The 19,806-nt window shown below is 37.7% G+C and overlaps 1 protein-coding gene across 4 annotated transcripts in view; it reads left to right on the top strand.

The window, feature by feature from the left end:
* Window positions 1–14,663, top strand: part of ankrd11 (ankyrin repeat domain 11) — a 192,268-nt gene extending 177,605 nt beyond the window's left edge. For 2 of the 4 annotated variants that reach the window (XM_087995805.1, XM_087995804.1), the window contains exons 12-13: window positions 5,238–5,333; window positions 8,902–14,663. In XM_087995805.1, the coding sequence (XP_087851931.1) occupies window positions 5,238–5,333; window positions 8,902–9,087 (282 nt within the window). In that variant the 3' untranslated portion in view covers window positions 9,088–14,663. The other 2 variants (XM_087995806.1, XR_015759940.1) reach the window with 2 other exon arrangements.
* The last annotated feature ends 5,143 nt before the right edge of the window (window positions 14,664–19,806 follow it).

The following is a 19,806-nucleotide window of genomic DNA, read 5'->3' as shown; positions in this document are numbered from 1 at the left end:
GTGTATTCTCTGTCAAGGCCCAAAGATATCAGATTTTCTTCTTTCTTGTAATTTTCTTTTAGGAATGGCCTTCATTGCCCATGTTTTTCCCATTTCTGAATGTGCTTAATGGACCTCAGTATTGGCACTAATACTGCCACAAGATCTTCCAGCTTTAATTAGTAAAATATTTTGTGGAGACTGCAGTTCTGTTCCTATCACAGACAGACAGTCTTGTCATTCTTTCTAGCTGTGGAATGGCCAATTTCATAAAGACTCATAGAGTCATGTACACCACAGAAGCAGACCCTTAAGTTCAACTCGTCCATGCCGACCAGATATCCCAACCCAATATAGTCCCGCCAGCAACTGGCCCATATCCCTCCAAACCCTCCCTATTCATATACCCATCCAGACACCTTTTAAATGTTGCAATTGTACTAACTTTTACCACTTCCTCTGGCAGCTGATTCCATATACGTACCAACCTCTGCGTGAAAACGTTGCTCCTTAGGTCCCTTTTATATCTTTCCCCTCTCACCCTAAACCTATGCCGTCTAGTTCTGGACTCCCCCAACCCAGGGAAAAGACTTTGTTTATTTATCCTATACATGCCCCTCAAGATTTTATACACCTCTGTGAGGTCACCCCTCAGCCCCTGACGCTCCAGGGAAAACAGCCCCAGCCTATTCAACCTCTCCCTATAGCTCAAATCCTCCAACCCTGGCAACATCCTTGTAAATCTTTTCTGAACCCTTTCAAGTTTCACAACATCTTCCCAATAGGAAGGAGACCAGAATTGCACGCAATATTCCAAAAGTGGCCCAATCAAGGAGGTTTACTAGCTCCTCCTTCACTATCCTATTTACCTGCGACTCCATTTTTAAGGAGCTATGAACCTGCACTCCAAGGTCTCTTTGTTCAGCAACACTCCCTAGGACTTTACCATTGAGTGTATAAGTCCTGCTCTGATTTGCTTTCCCAAAGTGCAGCACCTTGCATTTATCGAAATTAAACTCCATCTCCCTTTGTAAATATTAATAATTATTTGAAATATTTTTCTGTAGAAAGGGTCCTGATGCAAATACTTTGTCATTAAAATGAATACATTCTGGAAATCTGCCACTTTTAATAGCCACCCACGGCAAACATTACCAAAACACATTTGTTGAACCATTTCCTCTCCTTTGTGTGGGGTTCTAATTTTTAAAACATCTTGTGATTGCAGCTATGTCTTTAGTTGCATATCCTGAGTTAACAATTAATGTATTTACCATCAGTGTTCCATTGTAATTAAATAGTATTGTCAGCATGCGTCTTATTTGAACATAAAACAATAAAGCAAAGAAATGGGCCCATTTCATCACATCACATCAAATTAACGTAAGCCCTTCTGCCTGCCCTTGGTCCATATCCCTTCATTCCTTGTATAATCATGTACTTAACTGAAAGTCTCTCAAACACCCCTATCGTACCCATCTCCATCACTGCCTCTGGGAGCACATTTCAGACTCTTACCACTGTTTAAAAAAAAACTTGCCCCCTTACATCTCCTTTGAACTTTTCCCCTCTCACCTAAGTGGATGCTCACTAGTTTTAGTCCTTTCAACTCTGAGGAAAAGGTTCTGATCGTCAACCCTATCAATGCACCTCATGATTTTATAGAATTCTATCAAGTCTCCCCTCAGCCCCTCCACTCCAGAGAAAATAATCTGAGTTTTTCTTGTTATGGACCAGAGCAGACCCCCTTAAAACATTTCAAGAAAGTTGCCCAGACCCTAACTTTGCTAGTTGTTTTAAGCAGGTATAACGCATATATTCCAGGAGAGAATCAGCTGTGTTAAATAAAACAGAATTTATTTACAAGATTGCTGAATGAAACACAAACAAAAGAGAACAGAACACTGAATAACTTCACCTATCCAAAAACCCAACAGATCATCCCAAATTAATGATGCTGTTCCCAATATTTACAACAATCCTCATAAATATCTCTTGGCACAAAAGGTAAAATCAAACACAGGGTCTTACAGGAGGGAAGTCAAAGAGAGAGGATCAGCATGGACCAGCTTTTTTGGGTCCAGCAACGTCACAACTGCCTGACTGCTTCCAATGAATAGCCAGACCAAACCAAGACCAAATCAAACCAGAGAAAGCTGATCTGGGAGAACTTGCTATTCCCTTTTCATTGTGCAGGAGTTTCTTTTTAAACTTGAAAGCCTTTTTGCTGAGGCAGTATCTGTTAGCTATAATTAAGCTGGCCCTAAAACTCTTGAAACAGACTTTTCGGAGCATGTGGCTTTTACGACCTCTCTCGGGGTAAAAAGCCAAGGACAACATAACCTTCTTAAAGGAGCAGTATCGTCAAATTCTAGCCTCTCCTTATATAGCTTGTACCCTGTAATTCAGGCAGCATCCTGGTAAATCTCTTCTTCATGCTCTCCAAAGCATTCACATCCATCGTGTAGTATGGCGACCAGAATTGAACGCAATACCTTACCAAAGTGTGACCGTACCAAAGTCTTATAAAGCTGCAACATGACATTCTGACTCTTGTCCTCAATTCCCCAACCAATAAAACCAAGCATACCATATGCCTTCTTTACCACCCAATCTACTTTTGTGGCCACTTTCAGAGAGCTGTGCAGTTTAGGATCCTGCCATTAACTGCATACTTTTCCTTAGCATTTGATCTCCCAAAGTGCAGCACTTCACACCTACATGGTTTAAACTCTATCTGCCATTTCTCTTTTCATATCTACAACTGATCTATATCCCGCTGTATCATTTAATACCTCTACACTATCCACTCTCCACTGATCTTTGTATCATTTGCAAACTTACTAACTCACCCATGTACATTTTCAACCAAGTCATTCATACATATCACAAACGGCAGAGATCCCTGTATGGATCCCAGCAGAACACCACTAGTCACGGACCTCCAGCCTGAAAAACACCCTTCCACTACTGCCCTCTGCATTTTGTTGGCAGGCCAATCCTGAATCCATGTAGCCAAGCCACCATGGATCCCATGCATCTTCTGGATGAGCCGACCATGAGAGACCTTGTCGAAAGCCTTACTAAAAGTGGTATTCCTTGAGTGGTCCTACTTTCTCCCTGGTTATCCTCGTGTTTAATGTATGTATAGAATGCCTTGGGATTCTCTTTAACCCTACTTGCCAAGGTCATTTCATGGCCCCTTCTTGCCTTCCTAATTCCCTGCTTGAGTTCTTTCATGCTTGCTTTACATTCATGATGCAAAGGTGTCAGTATTGAACTGACTTGGACGGTCAAAATCACGCGACACCATGTTACAGTCCAATGGGTTTATTTGAAAACACTGGCGTTCAGAGCACTGCTCTTTCATCATGGTATATTTGTTAACCACATATTTTAAATAAGTTTTACGAAGTCCATATAGATTGCTATTGAAAATCTAAATGCAGATTGCTTTTAGTATCTTCAGTTATCATCTCTTTAGATCAAACAAAGTGGATGGACTACTACAGTGCATGGTATCTCAAGTCCTCTAAAAATATATGTAGTATATTCCAACTCAATGCCATTGTCTAAATGAATATGTACATGGATAGTCATGGAGACTGAGGTATGATGCTGTTCTTGGGAGTGACTCTCTAAATTGAACTTTGTGCCTCTGGGATCATCTGAAGCAAGTTGTTTCATAAAGATCAAAGCTAGAAACAACTTACAAAATAAACTTGTTAGTTCTAATAGTTCAACACTCTTATGTCAGTACTTCCATGCCTCACAGCTAGCTGCTATGCACTTATCAAGTGTAGGTCTTCATACCAGTTTTGTTGACGTTCAGTTGAATGCAAAACATGCATCATAACTAGTACCGTCCGCTAGCCACTTTCCTGACCATTCACTCCTGCACTTCCTGACACCTCTGAATGGTGACAACCTACAAGAAATTATCCATGTTGTACCCCATTTAACCCTCCATGATGACCTGTCCAAATTCACTCACTCTTCAACTTTCATCTCATATGAAGCAAAGTTCCTGAGTAAAATCTTTCAGCAGACATCTTTGGATCAAGAAATGGAAAACACCAGAAGTCATTAAGATTTCCTTGTGATAAATCCCATTTGTGGAATAGCAAGCTTTGAACTACCATGTCAAGAGATGTTCTTACTAAAAAGGTTCAGGACAAGTTAGCGTTCCTGCTCAGCCAGCCTCCATCACTGGGACCTGAATACAAGCCTCTTATGAACTTGCAATGGGACACTAACAATTTTGGACATTTGTGAAGGACCGTGCTTCTATGGACTAAGTGGCAGATTAATGTTTTAAAACTGAGCAAATGAGACTGATGAAAAAGTCTACCTCATTGCATTATTGTCATTATGAATCAGTACCAACAGGTCCTGTGACTGATCTGCTGACCCCCTAAAGTGTGTCCACCAATTACAAGTCAAAACTCAGGCAACAGTGCAAAGTTAACCTGCCAGGACAAAGTAGCCCATTCGATCAACACCCTATCCACTGCATTCAATATTCATTCCCCCCACTACTGATACACAGCAGCATCAATATGTACCATTCGCTGCAGCAACTCACTAAGCCTCCTTTGACAATACAGTACTTCCAAAACTACCTCGACCATCTAATAACACAAAGGTAATGCATAAATGGAAAATAGCACCAACTTGCCAATAAGTGCTGTTCTTGTAAGTGAAGCTTACACCCTATAAAAGGCAAGTATAATTTAAATCATAGTAAAGGCTCAATCACCCCAATCTATGCCACACTTACGTTTGTCCCACTTCACCTCATCAACGTAAACTTCAGTTCGTTTCTCATCCATGTCTAGTGTGGCTTCCCTTAAGTGCAATGCATTTGCATGGTCAAATTAGATTTTCAATCATTGTACTGCTCAATATTCTACATACTGCAATTGACGCAAACCCCCATCCAACACATATCACTCCCCCAACTCCAAATAGTCTTATGCATGCACTATTAGATTTAGGTGTCCTAATTGAACCTGCTGCACTCTGTGTTTGTACTGTAAGCCAGTCTTATGATATGAACTTCCCACCCAACGTTTGTGGTTTGACATTCATTCAACTATAATTATGATCTCAGTGATTTTAACTGGAGCAATTGACAGGCACATGCTTATGTTGAAATAAATATTGCCTCTTCAACTACTCTTTGGTTATTTGGTCAGTGTTACTCCATGAAGAGTTAATATGTTAACACTGGTGTTTCGTCTGCTTTTGTTACATAGGGGGATGAAAATAAAACTTCTGTGAGGGATCGGTTTAATGCTCGGCAATTTATTTCGTGGCTACAGGATGTAGATGACAAATATGATAGAATGAAGGTAATGTTTTATTCTGTGTAATATTAATTCCAATTCCTCCTTGTGATTCCCATCATAAGTTTAAATGCTGCAATTGTGAAAAAGAATTGATGCTCAAAAATGAATTGTGGTAGAAAAGAACAGAGCAAATTGATTAATTCTCTTATCAAGAGGAAGAAGGCTTATGTTAGGATGAGTCATGAAGGCTCAGTTACGGCCCTTGAGAGTTACAAGCTAGCCAGGAAAGATAAAAAGTACCAGGAGGGTTCATGAGAAGTTGTTGGCAGGTAGGATCAAAGATCACCCTAAAGCTTTCTATAGATATATCAGGAATAAAAGAATGAGTTCAGTAAGATTATGGCCAATCAAGGACAGTAGTGGGAAGTTATGCATGGAGTCCTAGGAGATAGGAGAATCGCTAAATGAATATTTTTCATCAGTATTCACACTGGGAAAAAGTCAGTGTTGTCTCGGAGAATACTGAGATACAGACTACTAGACTAGACAGGATTGAGTTTCTTGAGGAGGTGTTAGCAATTGTGGAAAGTGTGAAAATAGATAAGTCCGCTGGGCCAGATGAGGTTTAATCTAGGATTCTCTGGGAAGCCAGCGAGGAGATTACAGAGCCTTTGGCTTTGATTTTTATGTCATCATTGTCTACAGCAATAGTGCCAGAAGACTGGAGGATAGCAAATGTTGTTCCTTCTTCAAGGGAAGAAGAGACAATCTTGGTAATTAAGCCTTACTTCGGTTATGGGTAAATTGTTGGAAAAGGTTATAAGAGATAGGATTTATAATCATTGAGAAAGGAATAAGTTAATTCAGCATATTCAACATGGTTTTGTGAAGGCTAGATCGTGCCTCACAAACCGTATTGAGTTCTTTGAGAAGATGACCAAACAGGTGGATGAGGGTAAAGCGGTTGATGTGGTGTATGTCAATTTCAGTAAGGCATTTGATAAGGTTCCCCGTGGTAGGTTATTGCACAAAATACGGAGAGATGGGATTGAGCATGATTTGGAGGTTTGGATCAGAAATTCGCTCGCTGAAAGAAGACAGGGTGGTGGTTGATGGGAAATGTTCATCCTGGAGTTCAGTTACTCGTGGTGTACAGCAAGGATTTGTTTTGGATCCACTGCTGTTTGTCATTCTTATAAATGATCCAGATGAGGGCGTAGAAGGATGATTAGTAAATTTGCAGATGACACGAAGGTCAGTGAAGCTGTGCATAGTACCAAAGGATGTTGCATGTTACAGAGGGACATAGATAAGCTGCAGAGTTGGGCTGAGAGATGGCAAATGGAGTTTAATGTGGAAAAGTGTGAAGTGATTCACTTTGAAGCAGCAACAGGAATAAAGAATGCTATGCTAATGGTAAGATTCTTGGCAGTGCAGATGAGCAGAGAGATCTCGGGCTCCATGTACATAGATTCCTGAAAGTTGCCACCCAGGTTGATAGGGTTGTTAAGAAGGCATACGGTGTGTTAGGTTTTATTGGTAGAGGAATTGAGCTTTGGAGCCACAAAGTCATGTTGCAGCTGTACAAAACTCTGATGCGGCTGCACTTGGAGTATTGTGTACAGTTCTGGTCACCACATCATAGGAAGGGTGTGGAAGCTTTGGAAAGGGTTCAGAGGTGATTTACTGGATGTTGCCTGGTATGGAGGGAAGGTCTTGTGAGGAAAGGCTGAGGGACTTGAGGCTGTTTTCATTAGAGAGGAGAAGGTTGAGAAGTGACTTAGTTGAGACTGATGATAATCAGAGGGTCAGGTAAGGTGGGCAGTGAGAGCCGTTTTCCTCAGATGGTAATGGCTAGCATAAGGGGACATAGCTTTAAATTGAGGGGTGATAGATATAGAACAGATGTCAGAGGTAGTTTCTTTACTCAGAGTAGTAGGGGCATGGAATGCCCTCCCTGCAACAGCAGTAGACTCGCCAACTTTACGGGCATTTAAATGGTCATTGGATAAATATATGGATGAAAATGGAATAGTGTAATATAGATGGGCTTCAGATTGGTCCCCCAGGTCAACGCAACATCGAGGGCCAAAGGGCCTGTACTACGCTGTCATTTTCTATGTTCTAAGGGAAAGGTGTCATGTATATTTACCAGCTTTAATCGCATCATCACCAATCTATCTGATAATACCACAATAAACCAACTTACTCTGTTGAACAATATAAGGATGAACTCCAGTAGAAAACATTTGTTGAAAATAAGATGTGTGCAAGCATGGAAGTTAAAAACAGACGTAGGCTACTCAACCTTTCATGCCTGCTTGTGCTATTCAATAAAGTCATGGCTGATCAATTTGTGTTCCAGATTCCACATTTCTATCTGTTCCTGGGAACCTTTGATTTCCTTACCTAAAATAATCTCGCTGCCTTAAATATATTCTTTGATCTGCTTCCACTGCTTTCTGTGGCAGATTTCCAAAATTTTTCAATTCTTAGAAAAAATTCCACTCATCTCTAACATGGAAGAGTGTCCTGGAATTTTAAAAATGTCCCCCTAATTTTGGATACACCCAAAAAAAGTAAACATTGTTTGTCAGTGCACCTTATCCATACCACGCAGAATCTTATATAATTTCATTCGAATCACCCCTTGCTGTTCTGAACTCTGATGAAACTTTCCTCAGAAGACAATCCACCTCATTCCAAGTATATAATACTTCTGTTAATTTGTGACATGTTCTGTCTTTACTAGTTGTGTATTTTGTATATATCCAGTACTGGTGGTGCATTTGATAATGTTTCCTTTAATTGCTATGTTCCCTGACTCTAGACTGACCCAGATTCCCATGAATAATTTTGTGTGTTCTATGCTCAAATTTATTAGTCTAAAGATGGAAATAATGGATTAACTGTTCTAACAATGTCATTCATCCTGGTTGAAATACCAATTTAACAAACTTCTTCCTGTCTTTCTACAAAAAAAATTCTCAAAGAGAATATTTACAGACAAGAATTCCAAAACTTAGAAAAATGCTTTCGGAATTGGACTACCATTTATCACTGATGTGACTTTCAAGGCAACTTTGTGAAAACTGATTACTGATGAATATAACATTTAATACTTTCAGTCATTGATTTGTGAAGCATATTTACATAAGGCTGTAGTATGTCCGCAAAATAGAAGGAAGTATCTCAGAAAATTTATTAGTGAACTACCGTGGTATGCCTGTTTGCAGCTGGCAAGGAAGAACTTTTTTGGCCACCAAGTCCTTGGCCTTGAACCTGGAGATTCTGCTTCAGAAGCAGTGACACTACCCATTGTACCACCACAAAACAAGCTCCTATATAGCCCCATCTCCCCCAAGTTACCAAATCCAAAAATGAAACCAACAGGATTAAGATACATTGGAAGAAATTTAAATATGTAATATTTCCTTGGAGAGTAAATATCCTCCACAGATTTGAATTTTCTTTAAAAGCTCATATCATTATTGAATGATGGGTATAATTATTGCTGCCTAATTTAACAAGTTCTATTTTAAAATAAGTGAAAGGGGTGGGCAAAAGTAAACTTCATGTTGCACAGTCATTTGCTTACCAATTTCCTGAAATTATATACTTTTTTTGACAGACATGCTTGTTAATGCGACAGCAGCATGAGTCAGCTGCATTGAATGCAGTCCAACGAATGGAATGGCAGCTAAAAGTGCAGGAGCTTGACCCAGCCGGACACAAATCCTTGTGTGTCAGTGAGGTCCCTTCCTTCTATGTGCCAATGGTTGATGTGAATGATGACTTTGTGCTTCTGCCAGCATGACAGTGTTAACGTGTAATTGATAACCATTATGGCACAAAGAGGGATACTTCCCAAAGGAACGTTAGTTCAAGTTTTTTTTCTTTTAAATCCTTAAGTGCTGCTTGCTAATGATTCCCTGTTTCATGAGGAGGAAGCATCATTTAAACTATATTGCACTTTTCACAGATTTTAGATATCACTTCTGCAGGGAAGAAGGATGTCAAGGTAGGTCAGTCGTTCATATGTAATGAAACTTAAGCAATTACAGCCTGCAAGCTAAATGGGAAAGTAGCAGGCCAAAAGTTATACCCATGTTGAAGAGCAGAACAGTAGGATTCAGAATACTGTGCTTGCTGACGTAACAGTGACCTTGATCATTTTTTCGCGGAGGAGAGGCAATGATCATTCAGTAATTTATATTGGAGTTGTAATTTCAGTTCCACTATAAAGAACTGTTGGGAAAAGGAGTACCAGTTTTGCATACCTCTTTAATTGTAGATAATGTCAGCTGATCAAATTTGCACAAAATCTGGTCAGATTTAAATGTCATTCAACAAAGTATAGGTCACAAGTCTGAAAGCAACACTTTAAGTGCATTCTGAATCAAGTCATCAGTTTGAAGATCACAATTTTATTTCAAAGGGAAAGAGTTGTAACATTTTCAGTCATCTAGTAACTTCCCATCATGTCCTTTGTGTACTCTTGTCCACAATTGGTCATGTGACTAAGTCTACTTGTTGACTGCAATTCTGTTACTCCTGAGAACAAAAGTAACTCAAGGCAAGAAGTCCTGTGGAAGAAGCGATTTTATGATAAGGCACCGAGTATGTTGTATTTTCTTTCCACTCATTACCCCTACTTTAATTCTTGGGCATTCATTGTTTCTCTAGCAGAGAGCATCACTTCACACTACAGAGCCAATGCTTAAAAGTTTTAAAAGTATATCCCTAAATGCTGTACAGTTTTTTATATGCGTTAACCAGTGTACAATGATGGCAATGGCTGCCTTTAGATAATTTATTTTGCCACACATTACTGCACAGTTGTAAATAACTCCTCATACTGTAATATCATTTTTCAGAGCTAAATGTAAAAAAATCCTCAGTATGTACAGTTTTTTTTAGATGGCACTTTCATTTCAGTTTGGAAAATGGGCCAAAAAATTGAAATGTTCATTGTTTTACTGCTAACCATTTGGAAAGTTGCATTCTTGCAATGGAACAGGATTTTGTTATGGCTGCAACAAAATTAATTTGGTTCCTCAAAAATTTTACACTAAGTTGCTAGTGTGCAGCAGCTCCTTCAACTTTATTATTAAACTGTGCAGTTTCTTTGCTAAATGTTTACATAAAGGTAAAACTATTGCACAGTAACTTTTAAAAAGTAGCACTGATTCTGATTTAGCAGATAAAAAGTTTGAGGACAAATGCCACATTAGTCACCCAATGTAAAATGCACACTGGGTGTTTGAAATATTATTTCTGCCTTTGTGAGGCATATGCATACCCAGCAGCAAATTTGTTACTCATTAATACAGCAATTTCATTTTTTCCATTCAATTTAAGAAAGACGTTATAGAATTAGTAAGATACTAATTATTTCTAAAATACCATGTCCAGACCACGAAATAATATGGCTATGCACCAGTTAGTTTTATTAACTTACATCACAACATAGGAGCTTTTCGTTTTTAAAGATGAGTTCCTATGTACAAAACTCTTAGTAAAGAAGCATTCTTAAAGCCATCCTTAAAAACAGTACATCGTTTGCGTGCAAGACTGGATTTCAAAATCGCTGACACAATTGAGAACTGCTAAAGAAAATAAAACTCCTAACGTTATTGATGTCAGTGGATATTAAATATGATTTCGAGTTGGGCAAGTGACTTGTCCTTCAGGTCTATAGGAAAATCCATATTTATAACTGTCTGAATTGTTAATGTAAAATTATAGTACCTCACCAGTAAGTCTTAAAAAAAATACCTTCAGATAGGTACAAACTGGTAAAAAGCAAGTTCAGTAATGAAGTCAGAATTAATTTGGCAATTCAGAAAGTGACTAATACCTGAGTTGCATTGCAGAGGCAAACATCTGAAAATACTCTCTGGGAAGAATATTAGATATCTGTGACTGCAAGAGCTACATAGACAAATTGGCTTCTATTATCTGTACTTGCCTCTGATAAATGTATAAATCTGTAGAATTTGTCAAAGGATATTTGCTGTATTAAATTTCCCTATTTATAGATTTGTAATGGACTTTATTATTTTTCTAAACCCACTGAGTCCAGACTTATGATTGTCTTTAGCTGAATTATGAGCCACCACATGTTGGCTTTGTTTTACAATGTGGTTGAACATTTAAGAAGAAAGTTTCAAAAGAGGGAATGATGCAGCTAACATGCAGTTTTAAAAACAGCCCAGTGTTGCTCACCCTATTAATGCTGGACATGTGGCAGTTCTCATTGTAGCTGCTGGGGCTATTTTACTGCAGAAACATTTTAATTATCATAATCCAAGTTTTTAATTATGTGAGCTAATGTAATAATCAATGAGTTTGTGGTGATTTTTTAAAAATTGCTGCAGAAATATACACACCAGTTATCCCCATAGTTTTAAATCTAAACGTGTGCATTTTTTGAGATCAGTGGGATTGCTGAAGAAAATTTCTACACATGTCAATTATTTTAACTCAAAACAAAATAAAGTGAAAGATAATTCAAACATTTATCTACTATATTTGTGTTCGTAAATCACAGCAGTTATCCAATTATGCAGCAGACGCAGTTCTTCAATGTGTCCACGTGGTGGCAATGTGCAGAAATAGTATTTTAAAACTCACCTTGTTTTCCAAACATTATGAATCTGGTGTTTTCCTTACAAATACCTTTACATTTAATGGAAAGATTGAGATGAATTTGTGCTGTGCAAGCTGGCTTTGGTAGTATGTAAATCCAACCTTTTTAGGTTTACTAAGGGCATTATCTTATTTCTTAATTAAAATAGAACTATTATGTATTTTGAGCTACCTTATTACTATGATGGCTCACTCATAATATTAAATTGTTTTTTGAAAATACATACATATGCAGAATGTTCCTCAGTTAGTGCCTGGAAATAATTGAAATTTTATCTGGGTAGTTATTGATTAGAAAGTTTAAAAGCTCAGTTAAAAAAAGTATTTCTGATTGTTTACACTAACCTCAATGTCCAATTCCTATTCTGTACTGTATTTTGATCAGTTGTACTTTTTATTTCTTTTTGGAGAGTAAATGTATTATAAATCAGGCATTTGTTATCTCTAATGTTAGCAGTTGAACTGCGTGCATTGTGTACCACTTTTAGCAACTGGATTTCTTGAATGTAGGGCTCAAACAGTGGAGCGAACACATCCATATTTAAAGACTGACAGACTGACGATATATAAATAATATTACTATAAAATCTTTATAACAATGGGATACAGTGCAACTGAATTAAATGTTTGTTAAACTTCAGCTAATATGAATCTGTAACGTTTGAGACCTTTTCTCTCTCCACCCATATAAAATTCATCTTTTTGTGGACCAGTCAATAAATTATTTTTGAATAAACTAGTCTTTGCCATATTAAATTATATTTCCGTTCAATTTAGTACTCCCCCTTTTCCAGACTATCTTTGCCCTTTTGAGCTACATTGGTCAATGTTTTCACTCCTAAGAGTGTATAGGATTTAGCAGTTTTGTGTGTCCAAACTATGTTCATATATGTTGCCATTTCTTAAAGATGTCATTCTTTCTGGATAGATACTGAGAAAAATTACCTGAATCTTTTGACTTAATTCCAGTAATAACTATTACTTTTCACAACTGGAAAATGCTGCAGTATTACCATATGATTTGACACCATTTATTGTGCTGCTTTAATGTTCCTGCTTTTGTTGTTTTATACAAACAACTTTTTTTATAATCGCCCCAATCTTAACTGAAGTCTGTACTGTATTCCATTTCTGTATTGTTTCTGACATTCTTAAATCTACAGTCTTGTATGTCATTGGTCTGTGACTATCTAGCATCAAATATTGCATGTAATGTCACATTGCTTGTATGGAATGTATAATGTCACTATCAAATATATTGTTGGGCACGGAATGAGAATGATACTAGATAACGAGTAATGACATTTGGAATTTTTTTTAATGCTAATTAACTTATTGTTTGAGCCCTACTTTATCTCTAAGAATAATATTGTTCATAAAGCATGGAAAATTGTTCCTAGCAGAGATGTGCAAAAAGCTTGTATTTCCTGTCATGGTCACTCAGTTTTGAATTATGGATCTCTATCACAGTACTGTCCATACCTCTCTTCCCAGTATAAAACACACCTTTTTAAAACAATCCTACCAGTTCATTTTTAAAAAGCAGTGCTGGTTCATGATAAAAGGAAAAACTAAAACATTACTAATAATCTTATTTAGATTAATTTGCATTTTCTTTATTAACCACCTTAATTTTGCCTATAATTATTAGGTTGACTCTGTAACCATAAATGAAAATTCATGTCTCATCTGGTATGTGAATCAATGTCCTGAACTGCAATTGTTGTTTTAAGAAACAATTTACGATAAAGATATACACACACAAAATAGGCATTGTCCCCAATATTGTTCCTATGTTTGTAGAAGCAACAGTAATGGACTGTGGAACAGCACAGTGTAGTTCTTGTCTGTTGCAAGGTGATTGGTAGTTAAAGCTATCTGTCAAAGGAAGAATGAAGGTGGAAAGCCCAGTGGGTGCCCAGTGATGAAATTTGAAGTTAAATGTATCATGATAGAAATAATTGTTTTTAAACTTTCCATAATATAACTGCCATGTTAATATTTGCAAAATTGCTGATATTTTGTTGAGAATACCTTTGTTTTGTACACACGGATTACAGTTGTCTGTGTATCCTTTTAAATAACTAGTTTCAAAAATCTGCTAATATTACAGTGAGATGTGAGCCTGTAAAGATGGTGAGATATCTTTCATTGAGTACAAAATTGTAGAATATTCTGATTCTTTGTTTAGTCTCTCAAAGATGAGACTTAGCTCCAAGTATTTTGAACACTAAGAGCATACTGGGAATTGTTAAAAAGCCCAGTATTGTTAATTACCCAGACTAAAATTTTAATGTGACCAACAATGATGGTCCAAAAATTTTGCACACCTCTAGTTAATAGGGCAATGAACTTTTTTTTTTCTTTCTCTGACACCTGTGGTATATGGATTGAAGTCTCAGATGTGTAAATGTTCTTGCATTTGTATGAGACATTGTACATAGCTGTAAATAACACATAGGTTCACACCCTCTTCTTTGTAATAGTAAACTGTGTAGAATGTGTTTTTTCAAAAAAAAACAAGTGGCAAACATGCCATCAGTGATGTAATGATGTAATTTTTTGTACAATGTAGGTTAATTGTGTACATATTGTTTGGCAGGCTGCCGCTGCTGCAGTACTGTTACTAGCTGTATGAGTTCCTGCAAAACAAATGTTATTTTCTACAGTTGCATGTACAGAGAGAAGAGAGATGCTGTTGTCCCTCAAAAATTATGTTCGTAAATAAATGAAAAGAAATCATTTGGTGTTTGTTTTTGTCACGAAAACTACCTTGCTATATCTGCTCACTAAACATATTCTAAACACTTTTATTTGCTCTGTTTGACTAGTTCATTTATTTTTGAAGTAATTCAAAATAATCAAATGTAACTTTGAGTTTTGGCTTTGATTTAGTTTCCAATCTAAAAATATTGTCCATTGGACCATACTAAGTTTGTTTATTTTTAAAGTACTAGTACAGGGCACACCACCTCCTTATGGATGAACCACATTTTTGTATATAATCTCAAAAGAAATTGCAGATTGTCCTAACCATTATAATTATTCATTCAAACAGATGTGTAGATTTTGCATGCTGTAATCAAACTTACATAAACATAACTAATGAGGAAGAAGCTTTTCTTTGTTTGAAAAGTGAACACTACTTAGCAGTACAGCATTTAGTGTCTCTGTTTTACAGTGAGAAAGTAATGGTGAACTTTTTCTTACAAGCATTGTAATTCTTATTCTGATGGTTCTTCCACATTGAATATTCTATGATAGGGAGTTCTATAATTTTGGCCAATTCACAATGAAGGAATGGAAATAGGAGATGGTAGCAGCATTTAAGGTTTGTAAGGTGGCCAACTTTTGAAACAAGCAGGATAATTATAACCAGTAAGTTTGTTTTATGATTTTAAAGCTGTAAATTAATCATGACACTATGGCTTTCAATATTCTCCCAATTTCACAATATTGCATTTTTTAAGATGTAAGACATAGTATTAGTAGTTCCTTAGGTGTTCTTAATGACATTGTTTTCCTAAGCCTGTAACTCAAGACATGCTTCAGAGACCCAAAATATTGAGGGAGAAAACAAACTGAGCATAAACTATTAATGTAATATAAAAATGGACTGTAAGAATTTCTTTAAACACATGAAAAGCAGTAAAAAGGCCAAAGTGAACATGGGCCCCATAGAGAATGAGGCTGGCGCAATAATAGGAAAGCAGAAAATGGCAGAGGCCTTGAATAGATACCTTGCATTAATTTTCACTGTAGAGAATGCTAACAGCATTCTAAAGGTATAAAATAATCGAGGAGCTAAAGGTGGGAGCAGTAGACACAATAATTATCACTCGTAAAAAAGTGCAAAAGAATTAATGGGGGTAAAGGCTAGTATTTCCCCAGACCTGATCAGTTCATGTAGAATTTTAAAGAAAGTACCCACAGAGATAGTGGTGCGCTAGCTGTGATCTCCCAGTAATCCTTAGATGAGATGGAGAATTGCTAATGAATCACCCTTATTCAAAAGAGGGGAGAGACAAAAAAAACTGTAGGTCAATTAGCTTAACATCTGACATTGTGTCCATTATATGGGACATAATGATATAACATTTAGAAATACAATCTAATAGAAGCGTGAGCATGGCTTCATGAAGGGAAAATCATGCCTGACAAACTTCTTATAATTTTTGAGGAGCCAACCAGTAGTGTAAAGGAGAAGCTATAGATCTAATATATTTTGATTTCCACGAGGGTTTTGACAAGGTGCCACATCTAAGGCTACTTAAAATAATGGCCCATGTTGCTGCAGATAGGATTTTTCTTGTATTCATTCATAGGTTGGGGTGCCACTAGCTAAGCCAGCATTTTTTACCCAGAGAGCAGTTAAGAGTCAACCATGTTGCTGTGGGTCCACAGTTGCATGTAGGCTAGACCAGCTAAGCATAGCAGTTCCCTATAGGACATTAGTGGACCAGATGGCTTTTTTTTTTGATAATCAATGATGTATTCATGGTCATGGTTAGACTCTTAAATTCCAGATTTTTAATTAATTCAAAATCAACCATCTGCCATGGCAGATACCATCCAGGTATCCAGAACATTATATTCTTATGGGTAGAGGACTGGCTAACTAATAGAAGACACATTTGCATTAAAGGGTGCATTTATAGGTTGGCAACTTGTAACCACTGAAGTGTCACAGGAATCCATGTTGGGACCATAATTATATGTTTTGAATGACAAAAATGAATGCTGTATAGCCAAGATAATGGATGATAAAAATAGGGGTGGCAAGGAGAGAGGATGACAGTGTCTATAGTGGGATATAGACAGGTTAACTATGCGGACAAAGAGTATACAAGGTACAAGTCAGACAATACTTGGAAGACTGAATAGTTTTGGTCCTCTTATGAAAATATTGAATTGGAGTGAATCCAGAGAAGGTTCACTTTGATCATGGAATATAGAGGGATTTTTGTATAAAGGGATGTTGAGCAGATTGGGTCTGTGCTCATTGGAGTTTAGAAGAATGAGAGGAGGCCTTATTGAAACATGAAGTGTTTTGGGGACTTGACAAGGTAAATGTCAATAAGTTGTTTTCCCTCTGTGTGGAAAGTCTAAAACCAGACAACATTGTCTCAAAATGAGTGTTTGCCATTTTGAGACAGGTGAGGAATTTCCTGTGAGCGTAATGTGATTTTTTTAATGCGTCACAGCTGTAGAGGCTAGGTCATTGAGGTATTCAAAATTGAGATTTTTAATCAGTACGGGAATGGAAGAATATGGGAAAATGGCAGGGAAGTATAATTGAGTATCAGATCAGCATAATCTGATTGAAAGGTGGAGCAGACTCCAAACTGAATAGCCTATTCTGCCCCTCCATCATCTCATGGTCTTTTTGAATAGAATAGTACAGTACAGGAGCTCTTTGACCCATTGAATCTACACAACCAAAGCTGCTCTAACTCTACACTAGACCCACTTTCCAGCACTTGGTCCATAGCCTTGAATGTTACATGACACTTACGCGTCCAAATACTTTTCAAAGGTTGAGGTTACCCGCTTGAACTACCTCCCACCCCTACCAGACACTGCATTCCAAATACTCATCACTCCGGGTGAAAAAGGATTCTCTCAACATCTTTCTTAACCTCTTGTCTTGCCTTAAAATTGTGCCCCCTTTTTACTAACCTTTCACCTAAGGGGAACAGCTGTTTTTATCCATTCTGTCTATCCTTCGTGTATTCTTGTACACTTCTATCAGATACCCTCCTTCAAACTTGTCTGCTTCAAAGAAAATTCAAGATTACCCCATATATCTTCATAGCTAAAGTGCTACAGTCCAGGCAATGTCCTGGTGACTCTCCTCTGCACCTGATCTAGTGGAATCAGATCCTTCATATAATGCAGTGACCAGAACTGCACACAGTGCTCCAACTGTGTCCTAACCACAATTTTGTACAACTCCAACATAACCTCTCCATTTTTATGATTATGCCTTAGGTTAAGGCAGCCCTGCCACCTTCAGGAATTTTGGATGAGCACACAGGATCCTTCTGAGCATCCTAATGTCCTATCATTCATTGAATACTCCCTTGTCTTATTACTTCTTCCAAAGTGCCAGACCTCAAACTTAGTATTTAATTCCATCTAACCAATCAGTTAATGTCCTATAACCAAAGATCTTTTTCCTCACTGTCAATCACCTAGTCAATCTTCATGCCATCTGCAAACTAACTTACCATTGCCACCATCCCAACCTCACATTCTCAACTACATAATTTATACATATTATGATCCCTATACACTACTGGACACTGTCCTCTAGTCACCCAAACAGCCTTCTGCCAGCACCTCTGTCTCATGCAATTAAGCCAGTTTTGATTCAACTCATCAGGTTACTCTGGATCTCATGTGCTTTAACCCGTCTCCTATGTGGAACCATTCCACAGGTATTGCTGAAATCCGGATCAACTACACTACCTTAATCTACACATTTGGTCACCTCCTCTCAAAATTAAATCAGATTTATTGGGTATGACCTCCCTCTAACAAAGCCATACTGACTATACCTGATTAAACCTGGTCTCTCTAGATGAAGATTAATTCTCTCCTCCAGAATTTTCTTCCATAGTTTCCCAGTTGGGCATAGTCTCCTGAGGGAGATGCATGTTTTCTTCTCTCCCTTATTTGGGGTAGTAAATATGCCTAAGATTTAATGTAATCTATGTAGATACTGTTGAGTTGTAAACCTTATTTTGTTAAACTGCCTCTTAGACTAATAATCGGGAGGAGGATTGGTGGCAGCATTGTACCCCACCCATAAGCTATTAGTGGTTGTTACCCAGGCGTTTCAGCTGAGGATGAGAAGAGATTGGCATCAAACATAAAAAGGAATCCACAAATACAGGGAACAGATTCTAGTTCCCTTCTTCGCAACCCACTGCTGTTTCAAAAATCTACTGATTATGGTGAGTGGTTAAAATTACAGCATAAGCAATGATGAACAGTCTACTAAATTCTCTATGAAGTCCTTTCTGAAAACTCAACATTTGGCAGTGTTCACTTTAAGTGTTAGTAAATATAAGTAGCTTGTCAGTTGGCAATAGTCCAAGAAGGTCCATGCATGGTTCAAAGGAACTGCATATAAAAGTGGCCAGTATTCAGATGGTGGTTAGGTATATTTCTTCCTCACTGCCTTCTCCCATGTAGAAATTTGTAGATTGCATCTGTTTGGGTGCAATCCACTTTTGTTCAGATAAAATGGGAGGAGATGTCTTGGCGTAACTGTTGCAGCTGAATACTTCAGCAGTGTCCTCTCTACCTCCATGTATAAATTTGCCACTTCCAACAAAGAAAATTTTAAACATCTCCTTTAGTCATTCAATAGCACTACCATTGCTGAATCCACCACTATTAACATCTGAGGTCATCATTGGCCAGAAAATGAACTGGACTGGCTATGTTTGTTTGGGGGTGGGGGGTACAACTTTGAAACAAGTAACTCACGCCTTGACTGACAAGTCAAGAGTGTGATGGAATACTCTCCATTTGGATGACTGTGATCCCAATAACACTTAAGATTGGCACCCTATCCACCACCGCAAACGTTTACTACCTCCATCATCATTATGGAGAGGCAGCAGTGTGTACCGTCCACAAGATGCACTGCAGAAACTCACCAAAGTTCCCTATGTTACAACACCTAAATTAAGTACCTCTAATATTTAGAAGGCAAGGGCAGCAGATGCAAGGGAACACTAGCACCGGCAAATTCCTCTCCAAGCCATATACCATTGGACTTGAAAATGTAAAGCCTTTTTTTCACTATCACTGAATCAAAATCTTGGAACTTGCTGCCAAATAGCACTGGAGTAATGAACTGATGACTAAAGCA

Source organism: Chiloscyllium plagiosum, unplaced genomic scaffold, assembly GCF_037043375.1.
Source record: "Chiloscyllium plagiosum isolate Xiang-an unplaced genomic scaffold, Cpla_swu_hap1 HiC_scaffold_17, whole genome shotgun sequence".
Classification (NCBI taxonomy): domain Eukaryota; kingdom Metazoa; phylum Chordata; class Chondrichthyes; order Orectolobiformes; family Hemiscylliidae; genus Chiloscyllium; species Chiloscyllium plagiosum.
This window is presented reverse-complemented; position numbering and strand designations above follow the sequence as displayed.